Source organism: Neopelma chrysocephalum, unplaced genomic scaffold, assembly GCF_003984885.1.
Source record: "Neopelma chrysocephalum unplaced genomic scaffold, ASM398488v2 Primary Assembly neopelma1_71, whole genome shotgun sequence".
Lineage (NCBI taxonomy): Eukaryota > Metazoa > Chordata > Aves > Passeriformes > Pipridae > Neopelma > Neopelma chrysocephalum.
In genome coordinates, this window is record NW_020897731.1 from 1475906 (window position 1) to 1491244 (window position 15339).

General features: G+C 44.5%; 1 protein-coding gene across 1 annotated transcript in view; it reads right to left on the minus strand.

Annotated features, from left to right (window-relative positions):
• The window catches only part of CPZ (carboxypeptidase Z), a 37876-nt gene extending 23881 nt beyond the window's left edge, over nt 1-13995 (minus strand). Inside the window, exons 1-2 of the mRNA XM_027686562.1 lie at nt 13899-13995; nt 1243-1266 (exon numbers count right to left, since the gene is read on the minus strand). Of these exons, the coding sequence (XP_027542363.1) occupies nt 1243-1266; nt 13899-13986 (112 nt within the window). The 5' untranslated portion in view covers nt 13987-13995. The remainder of the gene's footprint in view (nt 1-1242; nt 1267-13898) is intronic.
• Nucleotides 13996-15339: the final 1344 nt, after the last annotated feature.

Sequence of the window (15339 nt, forward strand, 5' to 3'; positions counted from 1 at the left end):
GACTTGCATTTATGTAGCCCAGGATACTTTTGGCTTTCTGGACTGCAAGTGCACATTGCTTGGTCACTTTGAGCTTCCCGTCAACCACCACCCCCAAGTCCTTCTCAGGATTGCTCTCAATCCATTCTCCACTCAGCCTGCATTTGGCTTGGGATTGCCCCGACCCAGGTGCAGGATTTTGCACTTGTTCTTGTTCAACCTCATGAGATTTGCTCAGACCTGCCTCTCAAGCCTTTCAAGGTCCCTCTGGGTGGTATCCCTTCTCTCCAGTGTGTGGACCTCACCACACAGTTTGGTATCATTGGCAAACTTGCTGTGGGTGCACTCCATCCCACTGCCCATGTCGCCAACTAAGATATTAAACAACACCAGTCCCAGTTCCCTGAGGAAAATCACTCATCACTGCTCTCCACCTGAACATCAAGCCATTGACTGCACCTCTGAGTGTGAACATCCATCCAATTCCTTATCCACTGAGTGGTACACCCATGAAATCTGTGTCTCTCCAATTTAATTTCCAATTAAATCTTATTTGATACAATTTGAGTTTATTAAACTCCTAAGAGAGAAAAAACCTCTATTGAGGTGTACATTTGCTGTTGTCTAACATGAGAAAAACTCAGATTCCTGAAAGAAAGTGTATTTGTGATATCACTCCCTTCCCTGTCCTTGCCTTATGTGGATTCACTGATGAGGTGTGCGATCATATAGATTATTTTTTTTTAGTGAGGAATGTACCAGTAAGATATCTCTCTTCTCTGCTTGGGCCCACAAAATTTGTAGAGTTTAATATCTCTGAAACTGCAGACCCTCTGTGAAGTTTGATTGAAATTGCCCAAAGGGATCAGAAGTTATTCTGGGACTTAACTGACAGACAAGCAAACCCATAAATCACATAAATGTGATTACTTTTTAAGAAATCAGGTTAGGAGATCTTGAGAAGTGCTGGTAATACCTTCAGCCAACTCAGAGGCAAAGAGGGAGTAATAGAGAGACATCTCTTCATAAAATTACTGGCTATTATAGTAATTGGTCTGTGTTTGAGCCTCCTCTTGATAATGGCTCTAGTTGGTAACAAATGCCGTTGTCGTGGCAGCAAAATTCTACATTGCATGAAAAAGTACATTTCTCTTGTAACAAAACCTACCAGAGCACCAACATTAGAATACATGTTAAGAAATAATGAAGAAATACTTAAGGTTTTGAGCTTCTCCACGAAGAGCAAGCAAAGACACATCCTACCTTTCCGTACTGTTTGGCATTGACCTGCAAATAAAGAGGAAAAGAAAAATCATTACAAGACAAGTGTACATAGTACCTCCCTGGTGCTACGAATTGTCCAATCTGGTATCCCCACAGAGGCTGCTGAAGTTCTGTGTCCTGAGGTCCAGACATGCCAGGGACGAGCACATATTCCCAGCAGACATGTATTACATGTATACACAAAGAGAAAATGCAGTACAGGCAAACACAAAGCATTATTCTGTTCCCCTTTCTGGCTAAACAGGATGAAAGACCGTTGATGAAAAAGAAGTACAGGTGAATCCCTCCAGTTGCTCGCCACAGACACACTGGAACCTGAGTAACTAGGCTGTTTCCCAGTAGCTGGCTCCTGGATACACCGATCTATCAGTTGCCTCATGTGCTGACACACACATTAGTCCCTCTGGCAGCTGGTCCAGACCAAGGGTCTCACTGTTAGCCAAGCCCCAGGCACTGTGGTCTTCCTAATAGCTGGCTTGGACCTCCTGATTCCTCAAGTATCCAACTATGAGACCCTCAGGTCTTGTCAGTATCTAGCCCAGGATTACAGTCCCACAAATATCCATCTCGCATATATTTTGTCCTGTCCACTGCTAGTCCAGCTTGGTGTTTGCTAGCAATGGCACACACTGACAAACACACACAAGGCACACACACTCTGATCCCTCCAGCTGCTGAGCCCTGGGCACACAAGCCCCACCGCCCCATTGTCTCACACCAGTTCCTGGCATGAGGAACCTCATACACCCCCATCCACACACACAAAAAGCAATACCCTCACCCAGGCAAAGAGTCAGAAATGGAGTTTAATAAGAAGACAGGAAAGACTGCAGGGATCAGGTACAGGGCATGGCAGGCAAGTCCGCTGACCAGCCAGTCCTTGATCCACTTTAGAAAGGGAGGATTTGGCAATGTATTTGAAGTGTGGTTTCGTAAGAAATCACGCCTGTGCTTGACGAAGGTGTTGAGCCCAGCCCTGACAACTGGTCAGTATTTCTAGACATGCCTAAAACCTGTAACTTTGGTGCCTAGAAAATTTCACTAATCAAAATGTAGGTCCTTATCAATCTGGTTTAGTCTAAAACTCCATAGGAGTCCTTCCATACATAACAAGGTGTCTTAACTATCTCCACTAAAAAATCTGTTGGTCCTACATGATGTTGTCCATGACTTTCTTGTAAAGCAATTCAGCCTTTGGTGGATATGAGGGGACTTTGTTTCTTCCCCATCCTACTTCATCCTATCTCTAGCAACTGCATTATATCATCCTTTAATAACATCTTAAAACTAATTGTTTCCCTCCCCAAAAGCTCACTCTTCTAATGGCTAGAAATTGCCTTTTAATTTCCTGTTTGAAAGTATTTGTGGCCAATTTATGTCCATGTGGTGTCGTGCCAGCATTGTCCTTCAGCTTAAATAGCTCTCTGTGTTCCCTGGTGCATTCCTTCACCCCCTGCTTGCAAAGAGCAATCAGATCTCCTCAGCTTTCTGTTTACTAGGTCAAATAAATGAAGCTCTCTTGATTCTGAAGGAACACGGTTTGATGACTCAGGAGAGGCCTCTTTTTCTCCCAATAATCAACGATTTTATATTGTCCTTCTCCAATACTGGCAACTAAAGAAAAATATTGCTATCAAGGTATTGGAGTTGTTTTCACCAGTGCCTCATAGGAGCTAAGTCAGTAACTGCAAATTTTTTCAACACCAACAGGTTCACTTTCCCTATGATGTACTGGGAATCTAGCTCTGCTATTTCTCCTAGCTCTCACTGGGGGGACAGGCATCTAGCTTCTTGTTCATCTTTGAATCAGGTATTTGTCCTCATAAGACCAAATTCATTACGTTTTCTTTTTTTGCTGCTAAAGAAAGCTTAAACTTCTACTCCTGGCATATTTGTTTAACTGTAATCATCTGCATATGTGTTGCTAATGAGCTGATCGTTCTCTAGCCAAAATAAAGTCATTGTAATGAGAACCAAATTAACCCTGGGGTTTTATCTTGGAGGGGGACATTGAATTGGAAATTAGTCTGGTTCTATATTATGACTTGTAATTGAGCCACATTACCTCATAAAATAAATGAGGCATCAGAACTAGCAGAAACAGTGCACCTCCAACACCAACAAGTTCTGGTAAGCAGCAAGCTGGAAAAAATTATATCCATACATACTGCTTTCCTGGCTCAGTACATTATGCTAATTGCATTAAATAATACCTGGTTCATCAACAGTGCCTTCCGTTACAGGATTTCAGTGTTTCCCCTAGCTAGGCACAATCCCCTCTGTGAGTTAGTTATTAAGGTCAAGACATTTCTAAAAAAGCTTCATCTCAGCCAGATATTGCACGTAGTGTTACATCTGGAGATAATCAAGGAATAGCATTTTGTATAACACTATCTGGGAAAGAGTGATCTCTTGTTAGTAAGAGCTTCAGCAATTAATCCTGCTGATAAAATTGGATGTCACTACCTCCTGAATCTGGATAGTCTTATATCCTAACGCCATCACACCCACATTTCAGAGGCCTTGGACACGAGTCTGGAGCCAGCCAAATGTTCCATACAGAGGGGAAAACATGGTGTGGATGGGACTGGCTTGAGTTCAGCCACGTCCCAACAAGCAAAGTGACGCTATCTCTGTTTGTCACCTGTGTCATTAACAATGAATCCCCTTCATTACTTTGAAGGTTGGATGAGAAATATTTTACACCCTTTTTTTTCTCTCCTGAGCAGAAAATGAATGTACTGTAGCTATTATTTTAGACTAGAGGGTCATGTGTACTGAGCACAGCTCTTCATGGGGCATTTGGGGAGTATGAATGGTCTTTCTACATCTGCTCACATTTCTTCAAAGGTAAGAGGCATTTTGCCCACTGCCGGCTCTGGGGCCAAGCTACAAATGTCCCTTTTGTTTCTATCTCTGACATGCAATGATCAAATAGTGAAACTGAGGCACACACAATCTCCCTGACTTGTTTTGCTGTACAGGAGTGTTATAGCCATCAGTGTGGCACAAGCCCATTCTCAGTGGTGTCTCGGGATTCTGCTTATTCAGCTGGAGTAAAAAGGTGTTCTGGGAACATGCTGGAACAAGCAGAGGAAACCGAAGAGGAAATGCAGCAGGCGGGGTCTGGACAAGGTGCTGCTGCTTGTCCCTGCTCCAGCTCTCTGAGCAGCAGCAGACTTGCTGCATTTAGCAGATGCCTCTTTCTGCCCAGCTGGCCAGAAGGAAGGCACTGGGGAGCAATGGATAGCCGATGGAAGAGACGTGAAATTTCGCTAAGTCATAGCTATCCCTGGGTTCACCAGAGGACTGGATCCTTTTGTGAGCAGGAGATGTTAGCACAGGAGAGGTAAAGGCAGCTCTGGTTTCAGACTGTCTGCTACCTGGCTTCTACACTTGCATGTTGTAACCATTCTTACAGAGGGAGAGGCAATCTATTAAACAACATGGCTATTACTCATTAACAAAGATGCTGACTGAAGAGCATAAATCTATTATTTAGATGAGGAACCAAAATCCATATAAATCTTTTCCATGGCAACTGAAGTTATTCATCTTAGTATGTGATAAGCAGGGGTGAATCTGCAACATCCCTGCTTAGTGGATTAAGCTTTTCCACTACTTGTGACCCAGGATGCCCCTTACAAAATCAGTTATCAATATTTACTCATTGACTAGCAAAACTGGCTCCTTGCTCCTGAGTGCTACACCTAGATCTAAACCTAGATCTAAGTCTAAAATTAGATCTAAGCCTCACACTTTTGCAGCATATTATGCTGTTTTCTCTCTATCTATGCAACTTTTTCTGCTGACAGAGGACAGCTCTTCCCAAATTCTCCCCATCATGGAAGCTACCATATGACCCATACATCAGACACAGCTGTGTCTTGTAAACACCCAGGAAATAGTTTGAGATTTCAGGTTATCCGGAGCCAATGTACATAAAAGCAAGAGAGAAAAGGTCTGGTTTATACCAAATCTTGCTTTATAGCCAGTCTTAAACCTGTATGTGTGCTGATGTGGTGTTTGGACTTTCCCAGTGTTTCCTAATGCCAGTGCTTACATATGTTTTGGAGTGTGAAGCTCTGCAAGGGCCAAAGATAATTCTCTAGTATGTGTACTTATATAAATAAGTGTGAATACACGTAGCTGGGCCAGAGCCTGCCTGCCTGCCTGGAGAGCCAGCGGCAGGAAACTCTCCAAGGCCAGCTCCCAAGCTGCAGCTGTACTCTCTGTTCCTGCAGCCCTGCATCCACAGTCCTAGGTCTCTGCACACAGAAGTTACCAGCAAATTCCCATCCCCATCCATTATAGCTCATTTTCTCTAAGCTCTGGCAATGCCAGAAGAGTTCAGCCACTCGTTTTCTCATTTTCATAAGAGAAATGACAGGCGATGATATACAAAGAGTTCCTGGTTCACTTGGCAGGCTTCAGTTGCTGCTTCTTCTGTGCTTGAAAGAGTCTAAATCTCTTCCATTTTTTGGGCAGAGGCTCCCCTGGTCTCAGAGGAAGACAGTGTCACCCACTCTCAAAGTCACATCCACAGACAGGTTGGTACAGAAAGACCTTTTTCTTCCTGACCCAGAACAGCCTTTTCAATTTTTTATGTTTATTTTTGTACTCTAGCTATTCCACCAGAGCTACAAAAGTCCTTTCAGTAGCACAGTTTCTATTTAGGATTATGGATAAAATAACTTATTGAAGAGGAGAAAAGCCATTTCAAGCTTTCTGAGCCCTCTCTATAATATACGCTTATGGTTTCAATTTGCAAAGGCAAGCTTGAAAATCTACAGTGCAGCACATACATATTTTACTGCCAAGCTTACATTTTTTCCCTTGATGATTCAGCACTGAAGGAAGAAAGCTGCTGTGATTAACCCTAACCCAGACAACAGAGCTCATCAGCTACTTCCAGTACCATGGCCTGGCCACTTGCCCTTTCAAGAGCAAAGGCAACAGGAGACTTGTGCAATTGATGATATGGAATAAGCCCAAAGGCCATTCTTAAATCTAAAATATCTAAATCATTCAGTGAGGCAGACTGGTAGGGAGTGTGCAGGTCTTTACAACATAAATTATCTCATCTTGTTTGATCCGTGCAGTCCAGCACACTCCCTACCAGCTTTCTGGGCTTCTTACAATACTTTTCTTAAACTGGAAGACATATTTATTCATTTTAGTCTGTTTATAGTAAAAACCTCCACTTTTCCATACAAAGCATTTCAGTTCCTTGTTATATTAGTATTTATTATTATATTATATTGCTGTTCTACATGGTTCAATGATAATTTGCCTTGTAACACTAAAGAGACAAAACTTAATATCAGTAGTAAGATGCAAATGCTGTTTCTACGATTTTGCAAAACACTGGAACAGCACCTTCTAATGGCAAAGCACGGCCTGCTTCCAGAGCCAGGTCCTAGCTACAGCACGAGGACAAAAACGGGACAATATCCATTATGTAATTGTAAAATGGACCAGAAGCATAAGGAGGAGGGTGAAGGAGGAGTGAATATGTGAGAGGACTAGCAGCAGAGGACTGAGAGAGATGAGTAGTTTGGATAGGGGGAAAATGGTCAAACAGAAAGCCCAAAAGAGAAAGCAGCTACACATCTAAGGCATACATGCAGGGGCAGAACTGGAGAAGATCCACAGCCACAGAGAAGGAATTCCAGGAAAACTGGAGGAGAGAGGAGTGCTTGCAGAAAGCAGCCACGTGGTTAACTCAATTTTCTGGATACATCAAAGTTTTTCTGAGTAGAGGACTGAATTCCTGTTATTAATCTTCCACTCTGGCAATTGCAGCAACTGACCAGAGGAGCGATGTGTTTGCAACAGGCAAAAGCAGGAACAACCTACAGCCCTGCTTTAGCCCTGCTCCCTCACATGAAGAAGCCTGAAAGCACCTGAAAGAGATTAATGCCTCATCTGCTTTCACTTTGCAGAGCAAGATCACAGCAGGGAGGCTCAAGGCAGTGTTTGTTACTAATCACACTTCTTTCTAACCCACCTGCTGCCTGGCATTCTGTTAAACACCCATTTTTATTGAATTACTGAAGGTGTTCCCACAGCAATGACACAGCAGTCAGCCTTTGCTGGGCTGTTTCTCTCAAAGTACTGCTCTGGGGCCAGTGAGAAGGTGCTGAAGTTTTTCCATGGATAATGGGAGCTCACAACCTGCAAGCAACAAGTTCACATCTGTTCAAATGCATACCAAGACTTGTCATATGGCAAGGGCACAAAGACAGCCTCAGTGGGGGCCAGTAATTCCCCCTTGATTCTAGTTGTTCAGATGCAACTCAGACATGCAGTGATAGGCACCTAAAAGAATGGATGAAGAATATTTCTGTCTGCCTGTCTGTCCCCACCACCTGCTTTGGTGCCTCTGGTGACCAGACCTCCTCCCTGTGTCACCTCAGCTGGTAAGTGCTGCTCCAGGGAGTCCTTCAGGAGCTGAAAATCCTGAACAGAAACATAATTCTCCAAACAAAATATACTAAATGCCCTTTTCTGGCCTCAGTTGAGATCTTTTCCAAGTTGCGAGGGAAAAATTACCCATTGGGAAAACAAAATGCAACAAAGACAAGGACAACAAAATGGGCCAGTAGTTGCCAAATTGGCTGAAGGCTTACTGAACTGCATGTGTGGCTAGGCTGCTGCTGAACAAGCATTTCCTGTGTACCAGGATGACCTGGAGACATATGGAGATCATCCCTCACTCTCTGGTCAGTGAAGGAGGGAGAAATCAGCTCAGATTTGGGGGATAATGCTGTTTAAACAACAGCTGTTGTGAGAAGGTGCAATAGGTCAGGAAATCTCTACAACTATCATCTAAAGAATCAAATTTTTTGCCAGGGTGCCTGGGGAAGGATGAAAACACTTATTAACGTGGTAATCTGGAGTTGGGAGCTGGGATACCTCCACAGCTGTACTTTGTGACCATACACTCTTTATAGCACAGTTCCCACTGTCTATGAATGTAGTATTCTCCATGTGCTTTGGCCAAAAACAGTCAGAAACTTTCCTTTGAGTAAGGTCAACTCTGTTGAACGCCATGGGAAAAAGGATTATATCTGAAAAAACTGAGGGGTTTATCTGTTCTACTACAATCTTTCCAAAACATTTGCCAAAATATAATTCCATCCTCTTTAAAAGTCTATGCAGCCCCCTAGAACAACTCTGTCTATTCTTTAGTTTAGATGTGTGAAAATTTTTGTAATTAACATCACATTTGATTCTTCTGTGAGTTTTAACCAAATGTGGTGGTTTTATGTTACAAAAGATTGACCATCAATTCAACAACCTTGACTTAAATCTGCCTCTTAATTTCATATTCTCTCCTAGATAAAGGTGTCCTGTTATAACCCTGTAAAACTCAGGTGTTTTATAGGGAGTTACAAATCAATTGAGGTACAACAGGATAAATTAAGGGATTGAAATTTCATTTTTATTTCTGCAGTGGGCAGAAGTCCCTAAAGTCCCTAAAATCCATTAATCTGTGACAGCTGCATCAAAATGGGAGAGTGATTTTGTCCAAACAAGATTCAGCAGTCGTAAAAGCCCAGCAAAGAGACCAAGACATGGCCCACCAGCCTCAAACAGTATGCTCACAACATGATAGATGACTTCTGCGTGGTACCTCCATGCTCAGTCCTATCTCAAGCAACAATACCTGTAACATTTATCCAACATTTGCTCCAGGTTTGAGAAGGCAATGGCTCTCACATGATGTCAGCAGCCCAAAGGGGACCATGGTAGCTATCAGCCAGCTAACATCCTCAAACCCTGTGACTGTGTGAAGGGAAAGGCAATGCCTATAAATGTTACAGGGGATCAAAAATTAGTATTACAAAGTCTTGCTAAAAGCCTGGCTGTTCCTTAGGGCAGTGGGGTTTTGTTCAAGTTTTGACTTTTATGTGTTCACACCCCCACGATTTATAGATATCTCAACAAGTACCCTGAAGAAAACTTTGTCTTCAGATTAAAATCATGCATAAACCATTTCAGCAGTAAAAGGATATACCTGTGTATTATATTTTCAATATAAACTTACTTTCCCCACATAAGTGGCTGTTTCTGATCCCATTTCCCATGTTAAATGTAGCTGAAGGTCAGTGTTGCTAAAATAATAATTGTGTAGAAATACTAGAGCCAGTGGCGGGAATCCAGAGCAGCTCACATGATTCAGTGATGACAACCAGCTTTACAAGAGCTGGAATTTCTCATCTTGTGAGTGAGCATGATGTCAATGCTAGTTCTGCATTTTTTTGTTTTGGCAAGACTTGGACACATCCATCTTGGGTCCAGCAGGCGAGACTCCTACAGCTTGGGCTTTCCCACATGTGGCAGCACAGTTCTGTGGTCATGCTCCATGTCAGCACCTGCCTGTGCCAGTCACAGCAGGATGAGGGACCCAGCTGGCATCGCTGGCCTGGGGCACAGAGCAGACCCCAGCCCACTGCAGGTCATTCGGTGCAATCACACGCACAGGAGCAGCAGCACCTGGAGTGGTTCTGTCTGTGTGTGTGTGCACAGACACAAGTTTCACCAAGAAACGGGTGTTAGAAGCATCCACAGCAAGTGAACAAGTATGCTCAGGTCCCATGAAGCTGGGGCCAGTGTGAAGATCATGGAAGGAAATAGCTTTTCCCTTCTCCCTTTTCACTTAGCAAAAACCACGGCACACTGTGGAGTTGGGAACTGCAGAGAAGAGTGGAAAGGTATAACATTTGTGTTGGAAGCCACTTTTTCTGACAGTCTGACTTCCCAGAAGACAATTAGCCTTACTCAATGCCATGGCTTAGAGAGGAGCCAGTGTCACAGAATCTGCTCCAGGCTCCAGCAAAAATACCATGCCAGTCCCCTCCCTCCCACCCTTGTGGTTTGTCACTCCTCATCTCTCTTCCTTTTGCCTCCCCACTCCCTCCCATCTTCAGTGGTTGAGGTCAGAGACCCCCAGGATGGGTCAATGTCTGACTCAGGACTAGAACAAGTCAAAATGATGAGAAACACCAAGGTACTTCTGAGAGGAGGAGACTCAGAAGTGGCAGGTGGGCCAACCAGGGCAATCCCGGGAGCAGCACTCAAGCTGCTCTCCTACCTCCAAAGCTTCAGGTCAAACAGCTCCAGCCCTCTGGACTCCTGCCTGGAGAACAGGAGGCTCGAGGGGGGAAGTTTATCACTCTCTACAACTACCTGAAAGGAGGTTGTGACAAGGTAAGGTAGCTCTCTTCTCCCAGGTAACAAGTTAAAGGACAAGAGGAAATGGCCTCAAGTTGTGCCAGGGTAGGTTTAGGTTGGATATTAGGAAAAATTTCTTCGCAGAAAGGGTTTTCAAGCATTGGAACAGGCTGCCCGGGGAAGGGATTTAGTCGTCATCCCTGCAGGTATTTAAAACACCTGTAGATGTGGTACTTAGGGACATGGTTTAGTGCTGAACACGGTGCTGGGCTAATGGCTGAACTCGACGATCTCAGAGGTCTTTTCCAGCCGTAACTATTCCAAGATTCTATCCTCTGCTAGGTTGTGCCATGCGCCCGAAACACCCTTGGAATGCTCGGGCAAGGATCGGGAGCGTGGCAAAAGGCTCGGGCGTTCCTGCTGCGTTTAACCCCAGCCCAGCTCCGGTGCCTGCCCGGAGCCTGTACGAGCCGAGGAGCCCACACGGTGGCACCACAGACGGCGACGCGGCCTCGGACGGTGGTGGAGGCGCTGCCCGGGGCCAGAGACCACCCGGGGCCACCAGGGGCCCGCTGACACCCGGCCCCCGGGGAGGTCCCAGGCCAGGGCCAACCTCGGACGTTGCCTCCCCGCGCACCCTGTAAGCCCTGGGGGCTCCCACTGGAGCACCAGTGTGCCCCTGCCCCAGAACTCCACAGTAAAGCTCTGCCTGAATACAACTGATCAAGAAAGGAAAGGCTTTATTGGTATTATTAAAGGTTTTATCGCTGTTGTGCTCCATCCCTGGAAGCATTCAAGGCCAAGCTGGATGAGTCTTGGAACAGACAGGTCAAGTGGAAGGTGACCCTGCCGCTGCAAGGGAGTTGGAACTAGATGACCTTTAAGCTCCTTTCCAACCCAAACCATTCTCTGATTCTATTATTCTATGATTCTATTCAGCCTTAGCCTGACCCTGGTGTCATTGCAACTGCACAGTTGGCCCCAGCTGCAAGGAAAGTCACCTATTTGAAGGCAAGTGACTTCAGCCTGCTTCTCTGTGGATTTTGGTTTCATTGTCAGTTATGATAAGGTACTTCGTTTAACTAATTACCACAGGAATACATCAGTCAGCAGCAGAGACACACACGACTTGGATAAAAGAGGAACCTGTGCTACCAGCTCCCTCCGCCAAAGGTTGGCCACCTCTCAGGGGAAACATGCTAAGCTGTGCTTTTCTCACCCAAACTGTAGGCTAAGAGGCCAATTAAACTCATCAGGGTCTGGAAGTGCTGCCTCGCAAGGGGGCAATGTAGCATCCTATCGCTGGAGTAGACAGTGGCTTACTGACTCCCCAGGGATACAGCGCACAGCTAAGGAGAAGGGATTTGCCCTCTCTTGGTGCCACAATTCCCAGCTGCTGCTCAAAAAGCTCCACACACAGTGTATGATGCCTGTATCATATTGTAGAGCTGGATTCTAAGTAATCATTTCCTTATTTTTCTAAACAGAAGAGCACAAAGCATTTTGAAAGGATTTTGGTATTGTAAATCATGTTCACTTTGGCTTCTTATTAAAAAAAGGCAAAATGAGTCACTGCAGAACAAATATCACTGAGAAGACCAGGCACCCTGAAGAAAGCAGCTCCAGCCTCGCTGGGAATCAGACAATGGCACTGGTTCCTGCTCTCCTCTCCTACAAAAGCAACTCCAGGCTGGTCTCCTCTTGCAGGGCACCGCAGGTCTGACCACTGAGATGCATCAAGACCTACACAAGGAATCCCAAAACAGGGGAGAAAATCCCACTGCTACAGCTGAAGACATAACCTACTGCCCTGACCATGGAGAGGAGACCCCTGCCAGGTCTGTTTGTGAACATTGCCGCAGTGCCCTTCCTTTTCATGTGGCCTGACATGACCTTATGTCCCTTTTAGAAAAGGAAGACCCTTGAGAAATCTGGCAGGTCTCTGAATGTCCAAGTTGCTACTTTATTGCCTGATTCAACAGTCCTCCAGTGTTAAGCGTACCCCACCCTCCTGTGGCACACAACGTGGTGATGTTGACAGCTCCCTTTCCCTACCTTTACCCATCTCTCTAGCATCATATTCAGCTGTCCAGTCCCACCAGATTCAAGGTATTTTTCCACTGCTTGCCCTTCTGCAAGCTCTCCCCTAAAGACAGTGCAGTTGCCAACACATACAAAACACTCCACCACAGCAGAGTTACCCCTCAATGATCCATAGATTTGTGGCTGTTAGGATTAATATCCCATGGCAAAACTGATCAGTTGGAACTGGAGTAGAATCATACCTCATAGAGAAAGGGCATGCTGCAAACCACACTGCCTCTTCCTGTAACTGGCTGTAAATAGTCTACAACACTTCTCTTTGTGCAGCTTTGTCCAAAAATAAAATCCCTTTAGGCTGCGGTGGACCTTGATGTTCGTGGGAACAGCACTCTCAAATTATATGCAGTACATGGCACATGGACTGCATTGTGTAGCAGTTCAATGCCAGTGAATCTTTGGCTTATATTTAAGCACTGAAATATAGCTGAATTTCTTTGGGCAACATTAAGATCACTTTCAAGTTAACTTATATCTTCCTGTAATCCCATAAAATAAATATTTTTCTGACTCATTTTAAGTTTAGACCCTCTGAAAATAGATTTCCTGGAATAGACCTTGTCACTGCACTGAAATTCATGCCTCCATCATGTACACATAAATGACATTTTAATTAAATACACTGGATAAAAACCACAGATTTTTAAAAGACACTGTTAATATTTTTATTAGTCAATAGTTACCGAATCAAAAGCTTTAAATCAATTTAGCAGTATATTCCTATTTAACCTTTATTCTAAAGGGTAAATTTACTTTTCCAGCCAATCAACTCGTACAAATTCCATATTGCTTATAGCAAGTTAAAACACACCCTTACAGCTGTCAGATCCTAATAAATGTCATATTTTGGACTTGAAATAAGTGACCTAAAGCTAAATGTAAGGAAAAGCTTTTTTTCTTAAGCCGAAAAGCATACAGAAGGTCAAAAGTTCACCTTCTTGCAATCTGATTACCACATTCCTAGAAGGCAAGGCCAGAGATGAGGCAAATCTTCTGCATTCCCCATGACAGTGAGGGGGGCCCTAACAATTGGGAAGTCCATAAAGTGACAGAAAGACACATCTACAGACAGCCCTAAAGACAATGATGGGGAATCATTATGTTCCCTTACATCACAGCCTTGTTTTTCTGTTGCAGAGCCACACACATCCTGCCTTCCCATCCACACTTCCCAAGCACAACCCCAGTTTCATCACTACCAGTGTGCAGGTTTCCAAAAAGCTGATCCCCCTTGTCTCTAAAGGAGAGTGACAACTCCTTGTCTCCCTCTCCTTGAAGCTGGAACCCTTTACTCTGCTCATCTCCAGGAGAAGGAAGAAGAGAAGAAGGGGGACTTTTGGGGTGATAAGCCTTACCTAGGGTCTCCTGGCCGGTTTCACAGTGGGGAGCTGGCTTGGTGGCCCTAAGCAACGCGCCGAGGAGGAGCAGGAGCCTCAGGACCATGCTGGAGCCCCTCAGGCAAGCAGCACAGTGATGTGGCACTCACTGCCCGATGGAGTGACTCCTCGCTTGGAGCCTCAGCGCGCCTCTGGCTCTCCAAGCTGCAGAGGAAATCAGTGGACTGCAAGGGCATGCCCACGTCTCACAGTGTGTGTGCAGTCCAGGCGTCAGATTTCAGCTAGCGTTTGAGCTTGGAAAGCAAAAGGCTTTGAGACAGAGAGGGAGGAGGAGTGAGCTCCCCCTCCCCTCTGCCTCCAGACCGTCTCCCTCTTGCAGCTTGGTTTACAATTTCATAAACAGTTTGAGCGAAGGGGGGTCCCTGCAGGGTTGTGCCCGACTGCTCCTCAGCTGCGGGTTTGATGTCTTTGGAGTTTTCCTAAGGGACAAGAGGAGCTTCATCAATCGTGTCTCACTGAAGCCAAGAGCAACTGCCTGAAGAGAGCAGGGAGAAAAGAGAGAGAGAAAAGCAAACAACTGAAAGCAACTTTCCTCCCAAAGAATGGTATTTCATCACACAACTGCAAGTTTAAAACACAACATGACAACAAAGGGACCCTAAGCTGCATCCCCTCCAGCACAGCAAGATTGAGAACCCACAGAATAGCCACCAGGATCCCTCTCTGTGTGCTCCTCCTGGGCATTTTACTTAAGATAAGATCCAGTTTACAGAAGCAACCTTGGAGGGATGCCAGTATTTTCTATTCTTAAAAAAGAATAACTTCACAAAAATGTAGATAAGATTCTAGAACAACATTATAAGCTTTAACTGGATGGTAAATCTATATTAAATTGTTTGTAAATTGATTTTTTTATTATCTTGCTTGTCTGGAGGGTTCTATTGGATTTTTTTTTCCCGAGAAATATGCATTGTATGCTTTTATTTCTACACAACAGGTGGAGAAGCTTCCCTTAGGTAGGATTTGAAATCCTCATTTCTTACCTATACATAAAAAATATCCTATATCACAGAAAAAAAAAAAGGAATTTTTCTTCAAAAATCTAGACCAAAACAGACCAAAGCTTCTTGCCTTTTCAGGTAGTGCATGTTCCTTTGAGGACAGATACCTGCTTACACATGAGAATAGAGAATTTGTCCTTGCAGGCAGAGCACTCTGGTTCCTGCTGATCAGTATCGAAGATCAGTAAGGAGATATGGTGCTATATGATAATGTAATCAAATAAGCCCCCCATAGGGAAACCACTAAAGAGGCTGACAGGGCAGGAAAAAGCTGTATACACCTCAAAAATCAATTTATGTTTCATCTCATTTGGAAGAGGTGCATTGGGAAGCTCAGCAGTAAAGTATGTCCTCTGCTTCCAGGCTCTGCGAGGAAGGGGAGAGTTTGTCTACAGGAT